Genomic DNA, 19,190 nt, shown 5'->3' on the forward strand with positions numbered 1-19,190 from the left:
CACACACATTTTTACATTTAAAAAAATAAAAGGATTCCTCTCTGGTGAAGCATATTTCCGTTCACAAATTCCATCATGTAAATAGCGAATCTGCCATGATGCAAGCGCAACTGGCTTTTAAAGGGAATGGGAGATTAGACTCTGATTGTTTTATTTCATGTTACGCCCAAAACACACCCATAGTTCATTAAGAGACTAGGTACGACACTTTTGGACCATGCGCTGACCATTTTTACCATTATTAAACTAGAACAGGTGGATTCTAAGTGCACCTGCATCATTCGCTTCACACCATCCGTTTAGATTGTTAAAATAGGGCCCAATCTGTTTTGAAAACATTGATATACCTTTAATTTATAATTTCATTAAAGTGGTCATGATTTGAGGAATCAAATTTCAATTGAGATTTTGCTATAAAAGATCATGGTAATATAAGAATAACCTGTAAGTTTCAGAGCTGAAAACTTTCTTGTTAGTCAAAGAAAAGCATTTGTAGACCAGACCCAGAAAACGATCAATCTCAGAATATGCCACACCTTTACGTCATCATAAGAACATTGCCTAAATCTGTAGCCCCGCACACCTGACACATGCCTGACATGACATAGGCCTACATATAGCTAAACCGGTATCCAATTTCTAAGCAATAATCATGTTGCATAAGCTTCATTCGGATTCCAATATTATGAATGGATGGATGAACTTTATTTTTAATGAATATCCAGCTCACGTAGGGAAGACATTTCACAAACAAAAGGCTGGGTTTGCAGTAGGGCTGTCAAAGTTGCTCAAAAATGACGTTCGAATATTCCCTCTAAAACAAATACGAATATTCGAACTATTCGAACATCTGGGTGTGCATTTTGTTAATGACACGCATTACGTCAATAACAGGACAAATTAATACAAAGAGACATAAACTACTTGTATAGTTTATCTATTCAAGTTTATACATATTTGACAAAAACAAGTAGTTTTTTAATTTTAAATTATATTATTATTATATATAATTATTATATATAAATTAACTAATGGCCAAGAGCGCAGAACCCCCCCCCCCCCCCTCTCTCTCTCTTATCCTTTATTCATGCGATATCTCTTCAGTCAGTACAGTAGCCTACACTTTAGTAATGTTTCTATTTAACGTTAAATAAAATGATTTATAGTATGCTAACTGTATCTTACATAGCTTGCATATAACTTTATCTCGCGGCTTAACAATTTGACCTCCTACCGACCAAAATCCAACGTACTTCCAGACATGGCTTTTTAGATTATGGAGTTAAAATCTCTCTGCTGTGGTCGAGTTGGGCTCTGCACTTTCTGCCATCTTCCCTGCAAGACGCGTCAACTTCAGCAGTGCCAGTGCGACTCCTGTCATGTGACCTGTCCCTGAACCCCCATGCGCACGCTCACTCGCAAAGCAGACAGCCACCCCTCTACTACGGCGGTGGGGGATTTTTTTTTTCGCTTTTTTAAAATTATTATTCGAATATTAATTTTTACCTTCGAAATTCGTTTTTTAAAAACTATTCAAATATATATCGAATTTAGAATATCCGTTGACAGCCCTAGTTTGCAGACAGGATGAGATTACATGAAGAAATGAAGCAACGCACTAATGTGAGTAAGAATGTTATATATATATATATATATATATATATATATATATATATATATATATATATATATATATATATGTGATATTATTACATTGTTTCATATAGATTGATATCTATTGATTATGTGTACGTGTCTAACTGAACATAGCCTACTTTAGCATGATGTCACAGGCTGAAGAATCCTTTATTTGTGGTGTTGTTGGTTCATTGCGATACAAGATCTGATTCGGACGTGTGGGCAAGGGCGCGCAAAGCTTAATGTCCCGGGACTATGTCTGTCTGTGTGTGTGTGTGTGTGTGTGTGTGTGTGTGTGTGTGTGTGTGTGTGTGTGTGTGTGTGTGTGTGTGTGTGTGTGTGTGTGTGTGTGTGTGTGTGTGTGTATGGGCGTACAGTTCGCGGTTATATCCCCTGATTGGGCGAGCCAAGTAATAAAAAAACATTCCAATCAATCGCAGATGGATGAGAGATAAATCATGTTTTTGTTTGATAAATATTTTGCGAGCCCTGTGGGCAACTCATTCCGGTTGCCGTTTCCCCACATGCTTTCAAAACAATTCCCATATGCACTGACATTAAATATGCAAATTTTCTCCAATCCTAGCGGTGGGCGTTTACTTCCAAGTCTTAAGAACCACACCCATAAAACTGACCGTTGCAGGAGAGATACTCAAAACCAGAGTAGAAAATAGCCTATTACTTATTCATTATGATGTTCAACAGTATAAAAAACAAACAGTATAAAACGTTATAAAAGATCAGACAACAGTATAAAAAAATTAAAACGGCAAGTTCATGACCCCTTTAAATCATTCAATCATTAATCATTCAATCAACTGATTCATTAAAAATAAAAAATTATGACTGAAACTAATCTTATTTGTATCCTTAATTAAAATGTGCATGTCTACAAATATCCTTTATTAAAATATTCTTTATTAAAATTTGCATGTCTACAAATCTATGTATCTAATCTAATCTAAAAAAAAACACACACAAAAAAAAAACAATAAGTAAAAATTTTATTATTTATGATCATCAGTCATTTTTACATGTTTTCCACCCCTTTCTCTCCTTGATGTGATTGAGATTGTCTTTGTTTGTCTTTCATTCATTAGGGTACTTAGGGTGTTCATTTTAATTTTGTTACTCTGTAAAACTGGTGCTCACTCATTTAAAAATGCATTATTTTTAAAGAATTTAAGTGCTTTACAAATACTATTTTGAGCTGCTTCTGTATTAGTTATGAATCTTTTACAATAATGCAGTTAACAATCATATGGAAAACCCAAAAGAGCATCGGTAAGAAAAAGCAAGTTTGTGCAAAAAAATTGAAGTGCTTGGTAAGTGGAGATCAGTGGAGGAAACATCATCAAGCAGTGCACCGGAGCTCTGTTCTCCTGCTTAGAGGGGAAATCAATAATACAGGCACTTTGCCTCATCAGTCGCCTACGCATCTTTGAGATGTACTATAAGGTAATGCTTAGACGAGGGTATTTTTGTCTGCGAAATTGCTTGGAAATGCAAGTCCAAGATTCTTCTACATACAGAGCAACTGGTGTAGTGCAAATTACATCCGCTCGAGTAAGGTGAATGATTATAGTGCCTCACCTTGAATTTGATTTGGCTGAGAGCATCAGTCTCATGTGGCAGGGATTTTATTTCCCTCCATGACAACTTTCTGCAGTGTGGCTGTTTGATGATGCGCCCTCAAATGATCTGGCAAACTGAACTATATCACTTTTTCATTTCTTCCCTAATGCAGCTCCCCCAAACGTTCGGATCATCCACTCCGGTCACGCATGCAACATTGAGGAGGAGCGCTACACGGAGAGGGTGTACACCATCCGGGAGGGGGAGACTTTGGAGCTTGCCTGTCTGGTCTCTGGGCATCCACGGCCACAGGTGAGGCTTTCGTGTTTACTGACCTATTCTCTTTGATAATCAGCATGAGGCTGCTCATTGATGGGTACCATCACAGGACTTCTAGATATTTGCACAAGATTAGAAATTGAAAATGACATTTGCTGTGTCCAAAATCGAATACTTCCCAACTATATAGCATGCAAAAAAACAGTACGAGTAGTATGTCTGAATACATAGAAGGGTACTAAAAAGGCACACTTTAAGAAAAATGTTACTCCCATAGGTTATGATAAGATTAAGATTAAGGTTACAATTTTTTGTTCAAAAGTCTTATAAATGTATGGGGTGGTGAGGGGGGGCTTTTACCCCACATCACCCTTTTAAAAGGATCACTAGCATGGGACAAAAGGCACACAGTATTGCCTAAGTCAATACTTTTAGCAACTATTTTCTGTTTATTCTGATAAATAAAATATTTTTGTTCAATAAATATGCTGATAATATCTATTAAATATAGCCAATCTTTTTTTAAGTAAAGATTTTAAATGCATTCAATGAGATCTTATTAGTATTATAGTAGTAGGAATTGTAGTAGTAACAATAAATTATATTTTATTAAATTATCTGATTATCATATATATATATATATATATATATATATATATATATATATATATATATATATATATGATCTCTATGGTGGACACCCAACTTAATATATGATATTTAAAATCTTAATCTAAATATGTCATGTCAAAAAATGGAAAAGTCAGCTTACTATTTATTATCATGTTGAATATGGTTACCTAACAACAGGGGCGCTTTTACCCCACATACCATACTTTTACATACTCTTCCGTTATTGAAAAACTGTTGCTCTAATTACTTTGAACAAAACTTAAAATCATTAAGAAGACAACATAAAATATTAGATCAAATTAGCTCAGATTCAACTTTGTGCTTCTGCCTATGATACCGTCAGAGATCAGACAAATTTCAACGTGGATCTTGAAAAGCAGATGTTTTGTAAAATGCTGAGGCAAGGTGTTGTGCCATATAGTGGTCTAGAGGAAAATAAAATCAAAGGAGCCTTTTACCCCTGGAGCCTTTAGCCCTGTTGTACTCTATTTTTGTGTGCTAAAAGTACCCGGAAGACCTACTAATCCTCCAGAGATTCTGAAGTGCACATTTGATGGACACTTTACTATCCCATGAGGTCACAGAAGGGGTTTTATGAATGGAAGTGAAGCAATTCAACAGACTCTGGTAGGTCACGTGATAGTAACAACATGGCGGATGTAGTACATCATGATTTCATTGATACTACTGTGGGATTACAAATTTAAGAATACATTGTATTTAGCATTTAGGCTAAAGATAATGACATCAGATATATTATTCTGTCATCCAGAGTTTACAGGCCAGTTGAGCCAGATTACTGAGAATCTCACTTTTTGTCTTTAATGGCTCTCGGAGCCCCTATAATCGTTAGGCTGATGGGATTTGGATTGGGAGTCTGAGCTGTCTCTTTACATATACAACATTTGCATTATTTCGTTTAGATTGTCTCCACCTCACTTGCTGTGTAATCCCTCCCCCTGAAATGTGGATAAATGACAGTGTTTTTACTGTTTTAGTTAGACTTGATGACTGCAGCTACCGAAAACACGTGTTTTCAATAAAGAGTAACGACTGCTTGAACAATATATCCAAGTTCTCCCGGTTTTCACTGCACAGTTTCCAACACTACCCATATTCGTACTATATAGAACATACTATCACAATCTATCGCCAGTTTCACACATTCTGCACGAGCGTGCGCGTTTTCATTTCGTCTGTTGATTCTGGGAGCGTGTTGTGTTGTGCGTGTATTACACGGAGCGTCAGCCTTGCACTTTCATATTATACTTTGCAGCCGTTACCAAACTAGAAAGGGAAGGTGTAAACGCTATATTTATTAATTTTTTTATTTTTAACTCAAAACTGTGTAGCTATAGAGATGTAATTGCAAACAATACCTTTTGTTAGCCATAATCTGAAGTGAATAACCATTTGGATTTTCAGTATGTCAATAATTAGTTTGCAGTGAAATATTTAAATCTAAGAAACATAGTCGATTGACTGATTTATGTGGGCTGTGACAGGCTATCTTGAAGTGAAGCAGATTATATTATACCTGTAACTGCTGGGTTCACATTTTTCTGCATACTGGCAGCAGAATATATATATAAAATATAGCATTTGGGTACACAAGTTATAATATATCAGTATACTTTTATAGAGTATACTGTAGAAAGTGGTGACCTGATTTTGTAAGAATTTTGTATCCTTGAGCTAACACTTAAAATTACTTGATGTAACATTTTGTTAGCAAATAATTGTATTAATATTTATGAATTTTAAGTTTAGTAAAATAATGAAGCACAAATCATTTTTTTAGGTTTTTGGGGTTGGGGGGAGTTGCACTCTGTGCCTCAGGTGCCCAGTTGTCAAAAGTATGACCACCACTGCTCAAACAGTAAGCGATTTCGCATGCACCGATTATACATCTTCGAATTGCAAGTATTCTATCTTATTCTGACTTAAAACAGACTAGATTCAAGGAAGTGGAATGAAAAGGGAACCTCATAAATCTAAATAAGAAAAAAATAACTTTTGTGCTATATATACATGTAGATGAAAATGGTTGGAAATGGAAAATACATTTGAGTTGCAAGACATTTTGCTGTGTTAAAAAATACAATATAGTACATTTTTATACTCAGTAAACCGGTGTATTTATTATAGAGTCCTCATAGGCACAGATGACTGCCACTGTATATAAAATGGATTGGGGTAAGATGTGCCACCTCCTTAATATAGAAAACTGTGCACCGTTTTTGTGATAAGTTGCTTTTTTAGAGTCCATTATATAGATTGTTCTGCCAGAGATGCACGTGAGAACTTTTAAGCATTTTTTTGCATGTAGAAGTACATGACAGGTCAAATGTATTTCTCAAATATACATTATATCTAAAACAAGTTAATGAATTGCTTGTGTGTACATTTAGTTTAAATTTGTATGAAGGATTAAATTATGAAGCTTTGGAAATAATATTACTAATACAAAAGTTCTCTGAATATTGAGCATTTATGAAAATGTGAATAATTTGCTGGTAAATAAGACTTTGAAATGGTATTGTGTGTTAGAAGTTTATATTCATCTTTTTATTTGAGATGTAAATTCTTCCAGGTGTTCCCCAATGATTCTCCTTGCTCTTCGTCATGACGCAGCTTACCCCTTACATGGGCCAGATTTTGCTACAAGTCATACAGATTTCCCACCATCCTATGTTACAGTTGATTTCTTCTTATCCTGAAATGGGTTTAATTGCAGTAATACCATTCTCCTATACTCTCCTCTACCTTGTGAAATATGTTACTCAAATATGAGCCAGTGACAAAATATAGGCAGGAAGTATGCTATATTTGGTGCTACTGTGTGTCCTAAATCAATGTTATGCTTCTCAGCTCAAGAGGACACAATATAATCCTGAATAATATGACATTTTGATTATCATAGGAAGATAACAACGTTCTGTTTCTGCTTCTGCACTCCTGTATGTATCATTCATCTTTACGCTTCTGGACTTGCTGCAGTACTCTCCATTTCACCCTTACTCAAGTGGTCTTAATTCTCTCAACGCCCCACTCCTCGCCGTATCTTGCGAAGGGCTTATCAGTCCCATAGCCTGTGTGCGGTTTTAGATAGGCAGCACTCTACGTCTCTCATCTTGGTCTCAGTGCTGCATTTTCAGTGGAGAGGAAGAGCAGTCCCACTGAGTTAGTGCAAGGGAAGAGACGGCCACGAGGGAAATCACTGAATCTGCACGACTGCAGAAGAGCTGAGTGATTCCCTGAGGAGCACTGTCAGACCTCAGAAAGCTAGGAAGAGTCGTAAAATCTAAATGTTTGCTAAAAAAAAATCCTCCTGGCGCTGTGGTGTCATAGTTTTGAGGTAAGCCTTCATTTTGCATTCTACACACAGTATCTGGAAGGAGCTTGAATTTTTTTTTAGTGTTCCTGTGACGTTCTCTTCCTCACATCAGAGCCGCGCCATCCATTTTGTTCACCGCCCTGCAGCCAGGTTCCTGACCGGAGCAGGGCGTAAGAAAGGAACAGGGTGGGCAGTGTGTGATGAGGTACGCCGCTGCTGTTAAGTGCTAAGTGCATCTCTCCTCAGGCGGTTGCATGCACAACAGGGCCCTGCCACTGGAGGAAGCTGCCACCCCATGTGCCCCAGACCTGAAGGGAAGCAAGAAGGTCTATATTACTTGAAGAAATCTATCTGCTAACATCCCCATTCATCGAAATGTCAGATGATCGATGCCGTAGGTGTTCCTGAAAGTATGCGATTTGAAGTCTGCCATATTTGCTTGCAGGTTTTCTGTTCTGGAAACAGGTTTCTCTCTCGCGCTCTGTCTCTCTCTCTCTCTCTCTCTCTCTCTCTCTCTCTCTCTCTCTCTCTCTCTCTCTCTCTCTCTCTCTCTCTCTCTCTCTCTCTCTCTCTCTCTCTCTCTCTCTCTCCCAGTTATAAATGCCTGTAAAACAAAATTGGGCACTGGTAAAACATCTACTTAACTGTAATGAGATATTAATGATATAGTGATTATGAGATATATATATGTATATATATATAAATGTATATATATAATACATGGCTACTTTTAAATGACCAACATTATTGGGCATAGAAGACAATCACACAAAAAGGCAAATGGCCCTATCATACACCCAACAAAATGCAACTCCAGGTGCAACAAAAGTGTTTTTTGCCTTAATTTTCACGTCCAGTGTCATGTTGTTTAAAGGGGTGATGAAGTGAGAAAGCAACTTTCCCTTGAGGTTTCGATATATAAAAGGTCATGGTAATATAAGAGTATCCTGTAAGTTTCAGAGCTGAAAACATCATTGTTAGTCAAAGAAAAGCTTTTAGACACCAGGCCCAGAAAATGATTGTGTGCGCATCTTGACGTCATCGTGTTAAAAAAACACCGCCTCTACAGAATGATAAGCATGTCTAATTCAGTAGCCCCGCCCACCGACTCATGGATCTGTTCGGATCATGCTAGCTAGCAGCAATAAACATGCCGAAGAAGATAGCAAGATATTGCGCTTTTCCTGGTTGTGGAAGAACACAGTCGCTGCATAAGCTTCCTTCGGATCATAAAATCAGGAATGTGTGATACTTCATTTATTTTGAATGAAGTTCCAGCTCCCGTGGGGAACACATGTACGTGTGTTCACAATCGCTTCATTTCACTGCGGAATCGATTGTAAACAAGTCTCAGGTCGAACTGGATTTGCAGACATATTGAGATTAAAACACAATGTAGTGCCTTCTGTATTGGATCTGAGAGGAATGGTGCAACAACTTGAGTAAAACGTCTTTTTTTTATATGTAATAGTCCTGGGGCTATGTGTTTTCCAGACGGGCTACCAAAACGTATGCCTGTCGGCAGGCCGGTGAATCTCAGATAGTGAAATAATATTCATTTCTTGATCTGGGAGCACGTACACGTGGTTCGCGCTTATATCCGTGACATCACCCATAGGATTCCGATAAGCCGTTCTGAAGCTTAAAGTATGGTCGAGGTGGGCGTTGCCATCTTGCGAGCACGTCATCGCGTGTCACTCCTGGATAACAGAAAATGGGCAAAAAGGCGGGATGTGTGCAGAGCTGAGGTGATGCAATGACTATAGACGTCAGATAAATGGCTATCCACTTGTAACCACGCTTTTAATTATGCAGAACTTTAAGGCTTTATGTAACGTAAACGAATGAGTTATAAAAAAAAATCACCCCCCTCACAGTTGTCATGAAGATCAAAATGAACCTTATAAGCCAAAACCACAATTTGTACCAGGCTGGAAACATATTTTTTTCTGCTGTAAAGTTGAGAATTTTAACATGGGGCTCAATAAGATTCTGCTCCCTTCTGGAGCCTGCCTCTAGTGGCTAGTTAAGGAATTACAGTTTACATTCCTTCCGTATTGGCTTCAAGAGAGATTGCGGGAGGTTGCCGCTTGATCAAAACCCAGCATTCAGAAGAGAGCCTCAAAACCAGTGTAGAAAATAGCCTATTACTTATGATGTTTGGGAATGTAAAAACCATATGAATGTCATTAGTTGACCTCAGACAACAGTATAAAATTGTTTTAACCTGACAACTTTAAATAGCAAATGCACTCAGGCCCGTCTGTTCACTCATGGGCATGTTGGTCTGAAAACGAGGTGTGTTCAATTGCATTGTTGGCACTTTGCTATTTTGAGACAACTGAAAACTACTGTGCAAGTATTTTTGTGTTATTTAAAGGGTGTGTTAGTAATATGCGCCTATAGGTACACAATGCATGTACACTTTGCTTGTCGACACACAATTTTGAATATTAAAAATAAAATAGTCACTCTGGAGAAGCGGTCAGTCTTTCTGCTTGCAAATTACGCCATGTTAATAGGAAATCCACCATGGTGCAAGCACAACTGTTTTTAAAGGGAATGGGAAAGGAGACTTGGTTTATTGCAAGTTACGCCAAAACTCAGACTAGGGACAACCCTCTCGGTGCCTGCACCAGACACGCCAACCGCTTTTTCCATCGTTTAAACTAGCACAAGTGGATTCAGACTTCAGCTCATTAAAATCGGGCCCAAAGTTAAAGTGTAATTAACAACTGTGTAGTTAACAGGTGTAATTAATAAAATTGAAAATGGTGGAGATAAAGATGGGAGTTATTTTGGTGCGATTTGCTTGTTGGGATTGGGCATCATGGGTATTGTAGTTTATCACCAGGAATTCTGCTTTTAAAGATGGCTATAAAAAAGTAAAAAAAAAAAAAAATTATCTATGTTTATGGCTTCAATATACCATAAATTAACAACCTTACAGTAGGTTAAAAAAATAAAAAGTAAAGGTTTTCTGTAAAGGTTTATCATTTATTGTTAAAAACAATTCTCTTATGGAGAAAATTAATGGTATTTTTACTTCTGAAGCTAAACTGCTACAGTCTGAACTATTTCTTTTTTTTTTTAACATAAAACGAAAACACTATCAAAATCAATTACATTTTATGCTTATGAATTCTGTGTTTGATAGCTGATATGCAGGCATTTTGTTGTTTTAATTGTTTAAGCGAGCATGTGTTGAGTTGTGTTGGTGCATGCAGAGGGCTTTTTTTTTTTTTGGCTGTGAAAACCATAATGCATTTTGAAAGTTCTGTGCTGCTTTTGCCTCCCAGCCTTCATTGTGGAAAGATAGGAAGATTTTTGCTGGCAGCCTCATTTTGAATAAATGAACTTGTGCCGCTTCTCATCTCATCTCCGGCTTTTGCTGACTCCCTTACCTTGAGTGTAAATAAGGAAAGATTTTTAATGAAATATCTACTTTTTTCCACTTTAAAGCAGTCTTGCCATCTCTGCTCTTTGGACGTTAATGACAGTAAACATGAAATATGAATATATCCAGACCTATCCTTAGCAGAGGGTATCACATAATGCAGTGGGTTGTCGGAAAATGTACTACGGGAACATTTATTATCTAAAATTTCATAACTGGGTTCATAACTGCAGTTCTGTGAGACAAAACACCATACAGTTTTGTTATGAAATGGAAGCATCAAAGACCATCATATGGAACTCATAGAAACAGTATTTTAATTGTCCAAATCAAAGCATGTATTGTACATATGCTACCAATATAGTTCAAATTTTGTCTCTTTAGCCCCTGCTGCTTGATGCCGTAATGACACCATCTGGTCCCATAAACGTCTTTCTCTATTGACGTCCAATCAGAATTTTTTTTCAGCAGTATATTCTGGCAGATTTAATTTAAAAATAAGTAATTTTGTTTTGTTTTGTCTATACTTTTTTTTAACTTTAAAGGAGGACCAACCAGTGAATTGACCAAATATCTGAATCAAAAGGATACACTGTTCGTGTCCTTTGTCTAGCACTGCAAATTTTGACCAAATGCACTCACCGTGTCGCCTAATTACCACAGTTTTATTTATGGCTCTATTCCAGAATCTTTCTCTTAGTCAAATTAGCACCAGGGTCATCTTAGATGGATTTCTTACCATGCAGCAAAGCATATTAATCGGTAATTAGCGTGAACCCTCAAAACATCCCTGTCCAAGGTTTCACCAAGTCTTTGTTCCAGCACTTCCATTACTGAACCAGTTCCCATATCCCACAGACAGTGAGTGGGCCAGAGAAAGATACGCCCAGGGCTGCTTTATGATAGACTGAGGGGACTGAAGGCTATATATAGCTCTCTTTATGGGCACATTCTGTCTGCATTTGACACACTGGGCCCGTCGTCACAGAACTCCCATCAGTGTTCTGGCTCAGGCGCTCCGTGGCACTGATCCACTTAATGCTGGCAGGGGCAGAAATCTCAGACTTGACAAATATATGAGGATAAACAAAAAATGTTTGCAATACCGTACTTCAAAAATACTTAATTTTTCATAGTTTTTATATTGTTTATGTAATACACTTATGTTATGATGTTACCAAATACTTTATAGGGATAGATCACACAAAATTGAAAATTCTATCATCATTTACTCACCCTTGTGCTATTTTTCTTTCTTTTGCGGAAAAATAAAGAAGATATTTGATGAATGTGATAGCCAGTTGGGTCCAGCATAAAGACAGCATGAAAGAGCTCCATACATGAGGTTTGTTGTTATTGATGTCTTGTGATATGTAATTTGATATTAGTATTTTTGAGTTCATCTTTGTATGATGAAAACCTTAAACTTCAGAAGGTTGGAATTCATTGGAATTCAAGCATTATGTTCACACTACCTTTATGTCCTTTTTGGAGCTTAAAACTTGTGGACCTCAGTGTGTATTTCAGTGCATAAAATATCATCTTTTGTGTGGAAGTGTTGTTCTGTCCATATATTGAAAATCAGTGGGGGCCAATGGAAATACATCGGCGACTTCCCTTGTATGGTCAACACAACAGAATACAGAGAATCATATAGGTTTAAAACGACATTAGGGTGAGTAAATGAGGACAGCAATTTTATTTAGAGGTGAACTAGCCCTTTAAAGTGAAATCCTGAGTTACAAGAACTGTAATTTGAACATTTCCTTTCCTTTCCTCGGAAACAATATTTTCCTCTGTATTGGGTTCTGGAGGGCTGTCATTTTGCACAGTTTTATGACTATTTATGGAGGCACTTTGGTTGTGAAGACAGTGGGCTGCTGTCAAATTGTTTTCACTTTCCTCCCCCAGCATATCGCCTGAGTCATGATCTCTGCTAACACAGAAATAAATAATAAAACAAAGTGCTTTGATTTATGTGTTACTTTTTTATTTCATGCATTCTCAAAGTCGAGAATTTATACATTAAATGAAGTTTAAGTCGTAGGGATTTAACTGGGTCATTTTTTCTTACGTGTTGTACTGCATTGCTGTCACATAATGACATAAAGAATTATTCCGTTTTTACTTTGTCCCCTCTGAAAGTAGAAATTCCTATTTGTGCGCTGTCAGCTATAGCCCACCTCAATACATGCAGACGTACAAGGCTAAGCACTTTTCTTTAGCTGCCTTATTTCCTGTTTGAGCTCACAAAGAAAGCCGGCGTATCTAAGCCCCAAGAGTTCCAATACACCGTTATTCCTAACCAACATCCAATACGTGTGTAAACAAATCTGCCCACCCTCCATCCTCAGCAAAGCATGAAATGGATTTCATTCTGCCACTTCCAAAGGTTACGACTCTGTTGGGCTTCAAACCGCTGTTTCTTGTTTTGTTTTGTTTTCTTCACAGACCTTCGCGAAAAGAAACGGAGGACTAAAGATTGTTTATAAGGGTCCTTGTATGACCTTTCCACTGCAAAAAAAAATGTATTAAAAGGTTCTATAGATAATTCAAATGTTCTTCACACTAACAGAAAAACATGGTTCTTTTAGGAACTTCTTTATTGAATCTGAAATGATTCTTTGACCCCCTTTTAGAACCTTAATTTTTAAGAGTGTAGGCAAAGCAGTGCTTGGTCTTTTAAAATTGCATAGCTGAAAATGCTTTCAATTAGAAGGAGAGGGGCTAATAGTTGGGGTGAGGAAGAAGTTGTTACTTGCAAGAGGAAGGCGGAGCTTTGATCTTTGTAGCTGGACTCAAGCTGAGTTGCTCCCGCCTCTGAGGTTCTTGAGCAGCAGGGATGATAAAGGGGGGTTCTGTTGTAATGTAGGTCATCTACACAGTAAGTCTCACTCAGGACTCGGTAAGGCCAAGCCAGGCCTGAATGGGCAATTTGCTCCACTTGTCTGGCTGGTTGGCAGATAGAGTGTACACACAGGGAGCTACAGAATCGCTCTCTCTCTCCTTAATGCCCGGCCGAGCTCCATGTGAAGAACACTTTCCCTCTTCTCTCCATGCTTTCTTCTTGGTTATACTATATTTGTGTGTAGGTGTTGATTTAAAAAAATTAAGCTAATTGATATTTGAGATGTACACAATATTTATTTGTTTGTTTACCATGAAAAAAGTTTGGTTACCATATTACATTTTAATGTGGCAGTTAAGTAAGACAATATTGGACTATGGTCACAATGTTTTAAAAAGTGCCATTTATGTATTTAATATATTTACTATTTAATATATACACAGATTAGGCAAAACATTATCATAGGTGAAGTAAAGTAACGCTGATTGTCTCTTCTTTACGGCACCTATTAGTCGGTGGGATAAATTAGGCAGCAAGTGAACATTTTGTCTTCAAAGTTGATGTTTTAGAAGCAGGAAAAATGGGCAAGCGTAAGGATTTAAGCGAGTTTGACACGGGCCAAATTGTGATGGGTAGACAACTGGGTCAGAGCATCTCCAAAACTGCAGGTCTTGTGGGATGTTCCCAGTCTGCAGTGGTCAGTATCTATCAAAAGTGCTGGAAAAGGATGAACAGCAGTGAACTAGTGAAAGGGGCATGAATGGCCTAGGCTTATTGATGCCAAACTGACAAGCCACTGTTGCTCAAATTGTTCAAGAAGTCAATGCTGGTTCTGATAGAAAGGTGTCAGAATACACAGTAAATGGTAAATGGACTGCATTTATAAAGCGCTTTTAACAGCGCTTTGGCCATCCAAAGCGCTTTACATTTTTGCCTCACATTCACCCATTCATACACCGACGGCGATATCAGCCATGTAAGGCGCCATCCAGCCTGTCGGGAGCAGCTGGGGTTAGGTGTCTTGGACACTTCGACAGGTGAAACCGGGGATTGAACCACCAACCTTTCGGTTTGTAGACAACCTACATGAACCACTGAACCACTGCCGCCCCCGACAGTGCATCACAGTTTGCTGTGTATGGGGCTGCATAGCTGCAGACCAGTCAGGGTGCCCATGCTGACCCCTGACCACCATCGAAAGCGCCAACAGTGGGCTCGTGAACATCAGAACTGGACCACTGAGCAATGGAAGAAGGTGGCGTGGTCTAATCATCTGAATCATGTTTTCTTTTGCATCACGTGGATGGCCGGGTACGTGCGTGTCGTTTACCTGGGGAACACATGGCATCAGGATACACTATGGGAAGAAGGCAAGCCAGTGTGAGGGAATGTGCTGAACAAACAAGTACGATCCATGAAGGCCCCAGCTCACAAGTTACAGCACTTAAATCATCTGCTGCTAAAATCTTGGTGCCAGATACCACAGCACACCTTTTGGGGTCTAATGGAGTCCGTGCCTTGATAGGTCAGTGCTGTTTTGGCACTGACCTATTATAGATTAGGATTATAATGTTATGCCTGATCTGTGTGTGTGTGTGTGTGTGTGTGTGTGTGTGTGTGTGTGTGTGTGTGTGTGTGTGTGTGTGTGTGTGTGTGTGTGTGTGTGTGTGTGTGTGTGTGTGTGTGTGTGTGTGTGTGTGTGTGTGTGTGTGTATTTTAATATATATTCCTTTAGGTACCATGATGTAATTTCAACATTTACAGTTGGTAGACATTGATTTACCTGCTGTCTGAATCAAAAAATATTGGTGTTCTGGGCTGAATTTCCTGCTCTTTGCAGACGAGCTTCAGCTTTGGGTGCTAATTAAAATCAATTTTGAATTGACGAGTTTACAAGGATACATTTTTGAAAATAGTTTGTTGACCGTTTCTATGTTCTACAGCCATATTATTTGACACTATGTGATATGGAAAGCATTTGGTTGTTTAAAAAAATGGGGACTTGTATTAGAGAATTGAAATAAAATTATAATAATTAACAATAGGTCACCACCCCACCGTAGTGACTTAGAAAAAAACATAATTTGGAGACAAAAACTGTTAAAATTGTTCTCTTTATATATATATATATATAACGTTTTATTTATAAACCTGTAGTATATACTTGTTATTATTGGAGTATGAGCAAGACAGACCATGTCAAATAAACTTCCCAGCTGTCAGTTACAAGTCAAAACTTTAATTTAAACAGTAGCATCCCAGTAAGAAATGTTCTAAAATCATTTAAACAATTTCGGTAGCACATTTAGTTGTTTTTTCTCCCCCAGTATTTATCTCATCACAGTGATGTGATGAACTTGTGACAAGAACTGAAGATGCTTCTTAATATCCTTGTCCCAGAGTACCTCTATTTTTATTTAATTAATTTTTACAATCAAATAATGTAAGTAAAATTAATTGTTAGTGCAGTCAAGTCAGTATTGTTATTTTAACTAAAACTAGTACAAATTAAATAAAATAAAATATATAAGATCAAAAACTTAAACTTAAATGTTGCCATGACAGCGTAAAGTATAACATTACTATAAGATTAAACAATTATGCTAAATAGACATTTTCAATTAAAACTAAAATATGAATAAATACCATAATAGTATATGAATAATACAAAAAACTAAAAAAACTAAAAGAACAATGTTTAATGTTTACTTTTTAACTAAACAATAGGGATGTCGCAATACTCAACATATGAATCGGTTTTGCATTTAATTTAATTATTTCCATTTTCCTCCGTTTTAAATATTCCTCTCAGTTTATTTCGGCTCTTTCTGAGTGTGCCTGTGAGTCTACGAACTGATTTGAGCAAATATCCAATCAAATGCACTAAAGTTAGGGGATGTTAGCCGCGTTTTAAAGCTTTGCCAGTTAAACATTTAATTCAAACAATGAAATGTTTAACCGGCAAGGCACGGGCTGTTCAATGCATGCACTGTTTTGCATTGAGCGCGCGCACTAAACATCTATCAAACACACACATTACTGGACAGTCTCACTGCGCTAATACTGTCAAATACACACAAGGTTAACATATAAACACAGTCGGTTATATCTAAAGTGAAAATAAAATCGTGTGCGTCTATATATGAGATGTGAGCAGGTCTTCAATTGACAGCAGCAGCCTAGTGAACCCCTTTTCCTTAAAGGGACAGTTCACCTCTAAAATTATGTTAATTTTTTTTTTTTTAAAGATCTTTACAGTAGCTTTTAATAAATGTTGTATATTGAAGACTATGTAGTTTTAATTTAAGCCTAAATGTACTCATTCAATTTCATACTTAAATGCTACTGTACATCTTTGAGCTGCCACTGTAAAAGGGTTTTTTAGGTAAAGTTTTAAGTTTAAGTAAGTCTTTTAAGTAAAATAAAGAAAGTAAAAAAATACAATAAAAAAAAATTCTCCTTAACCTTTTTCTGTTCCTGTCACCTAAGAATAGAATAGCAACAAAAAAAACGAACCGAACCGAAAAACCGTAGTTAAAAACGTCTCGGTTACGTATGTAACCCTCGTTCCCTGAAAGAGGGAACGGAGACGTACGTCAGAACTGAACCGACAAATTGGGATCTGAACTCAGAGACCTATCCACTTCGAGTGTATAAAAACGAGCCAATCGGAGATTGGCACGTGATCCGCACATTCCACGCTCCGCCCCGCAGCACGGGTATAAATAGGAAATGGAATGGCAGATCAATGCTTTTTTTAACTGAGGAGTCGAATACGTGACTGGGCTCCTAGCTGAAGAACAGCACCTGGCGACGGGACGTACGTCTCCGTTCCTTCCTTCAGGGAACGAGGGTTACATACGTAACCGAGACGTTCCCTTTCAGTCGGTCACGTTCGACGTACGTCAGAACTGAACCGATGAATTGGGATCCCTCTGGAAAACGCCAGGATGCTGGCCCTTCCAGCGTCCTGCTTGAGCGCACTGGACCGTCTAGTATGGTACGGAAGTCAGGGCTCCAAGCAGGGAGGTCAGTCACTGCTGTTCTGCAAGACCCACTCAGAGTGACCATAGACCGCTGGGAAGCGTGCTCTTCTCCGGAGAAGGTACGCTGCGGGGTCACGTCCTTCAGGGAAGGAATGGTGGCGGAATACACATAAGGACTAACCTGGCAGGGTAGTGCAACATATGGCAGTCTCTGGGGTGGTTCCAACCTAATTGTAGGGGGGAAAGAACACGCCCGGAGATGACAGAGCGGGGCTCTGTCAAGGGAAAGACACGGGGCTAGCCCGAAGGGTAGCAGGTACTGTGGAAGAATACACATATGGGGTTACCGTGAGGGAACCGCTACATATGGAACCCAGCCTACAACCACGTTCCACAAGCATACGGGTGCAGGCCTAGCGTCAGACGGTCCGCAACGTCTGACACCGCATGGGGTGATGGAGGAGCTCGACAGGGTTAGCCGGTTTCCCGGGGAACACAACTGGAGACAATAAACGCACGTATCTGGCCCAGAGGGCGGGAGTGGCGTTGCAAGCCGACACTTAGAACGGGCACTGAGCGCTCCTGGCCACCAGGGGCGAGGATGCGGGAAGATACCGGCTCTACACATAGGCTATTAAATCTTGCGAACGTGTTAGGTGTCGCCCAGCCCGCAGCTCTACAATGTCTGTCAGCGAGGCGCCTTGAGCCAGCGCCCAGGAGGATGCTACACTCCTAGTGGAGTGAGCTCGCAACCCGAACGGGCAAGGCACGTCTTGGGACTGGTAAGCCAAGACTATAGCATCCACTATCCAGTGGGCTAACCTCTGCTTGGAGACAGCCTTTCCCTTCTGCTGGCCTCCGTAACAGACGAAGAGTTGCTCTGAGGTCCGAAAGCTTTGGGTCCGGTCAATGTAAGCGCGAAGAGAGCGGACCGGACACAACAAAGCAGGGCTGGGTCTGCCTCCTCCGAAGGCAGCGCTTGCAGGTTCACCACCTGGTCCCGGAAGGGAGTGGTAGGAACCTTGGGCACGTATCCGGGCCTGGGTCTCAGGATAACGTGAGAGTTACCAGGCCCGAACTCTAGGCACGATTCGCTGACCGAAAGTGGCAGAGAGGTGGGAGAATCAGACCCGACTCGGGAGGCCCGTGGGCGGCCCAGAGTGTTATCTGAGTGTTCCCCGGAGGGGCAGAGAGTGGGTGAGAAGGCCAGAGGCGTCCTCAAAGCCCACCCTGCTGCCTGCTGCCCGAAGGCAGGGAGGTGGGGCACTCAGACCCTACTCGGGAGGCCCGAAGGTGGCCCGGAGTGTTGTCCGAGTACTCCAGGTTGGGGCAGAGTGTGGGTGAGAAGGCCCAGGGGCGGTTTCGATGCCCACACTACTGCCCCCTGGCGAGGGAGGGGTGGAAAGAAGTAGCAAGGCCCGGGGGCGTCGCACACTTCCAACCTGGCCCTCTGAGGCTCAGAGAGAGAGGAAACTGCTCTGAATATGTGGGTACCGC

General features: G+C 39.4%; 1 protein-coding gene across 1 annotated transcript in view; it reads left to right on the plus strand.

The window, feature by feature from the left end:
- Nucleotides 1–19,190, plus strand: part of mdga2a (MAM domain containing glycosylphosphatidylinositol anchor 2a) — a 220,922-nt gene that overhangs the window by 67,483 nt on the left and 134,249 nt on the right. The window contains exon 2 of the mRNA XM_067455178.1: nucleotides 3,386–3,525. Within this exon, the coding sequence (XP_067311279.1) occupies nucleotides 3,386–3,525 (140 nt within the window). The remainder of the gene's footprint in view (nucleotides 1–3,385; nucleotides 3,526–19,190) is intronic.

This window comes from Pseudorasbora parva, chromosome 10 (assembly GCF_024679245.1).
Source record: "Pseudorasbora parva isolate DD20220531a chromosome 10, ASM2467924v1, whole genome shotgun sequence".
NCBI classification, from domain to species: domain Eukaryota; kingdom Metazoa; phylum Chordata; class Actinopteri; order Cypriniformes; family Gobionidae; genus Pseudorasbora; species Pseudorasbora parva.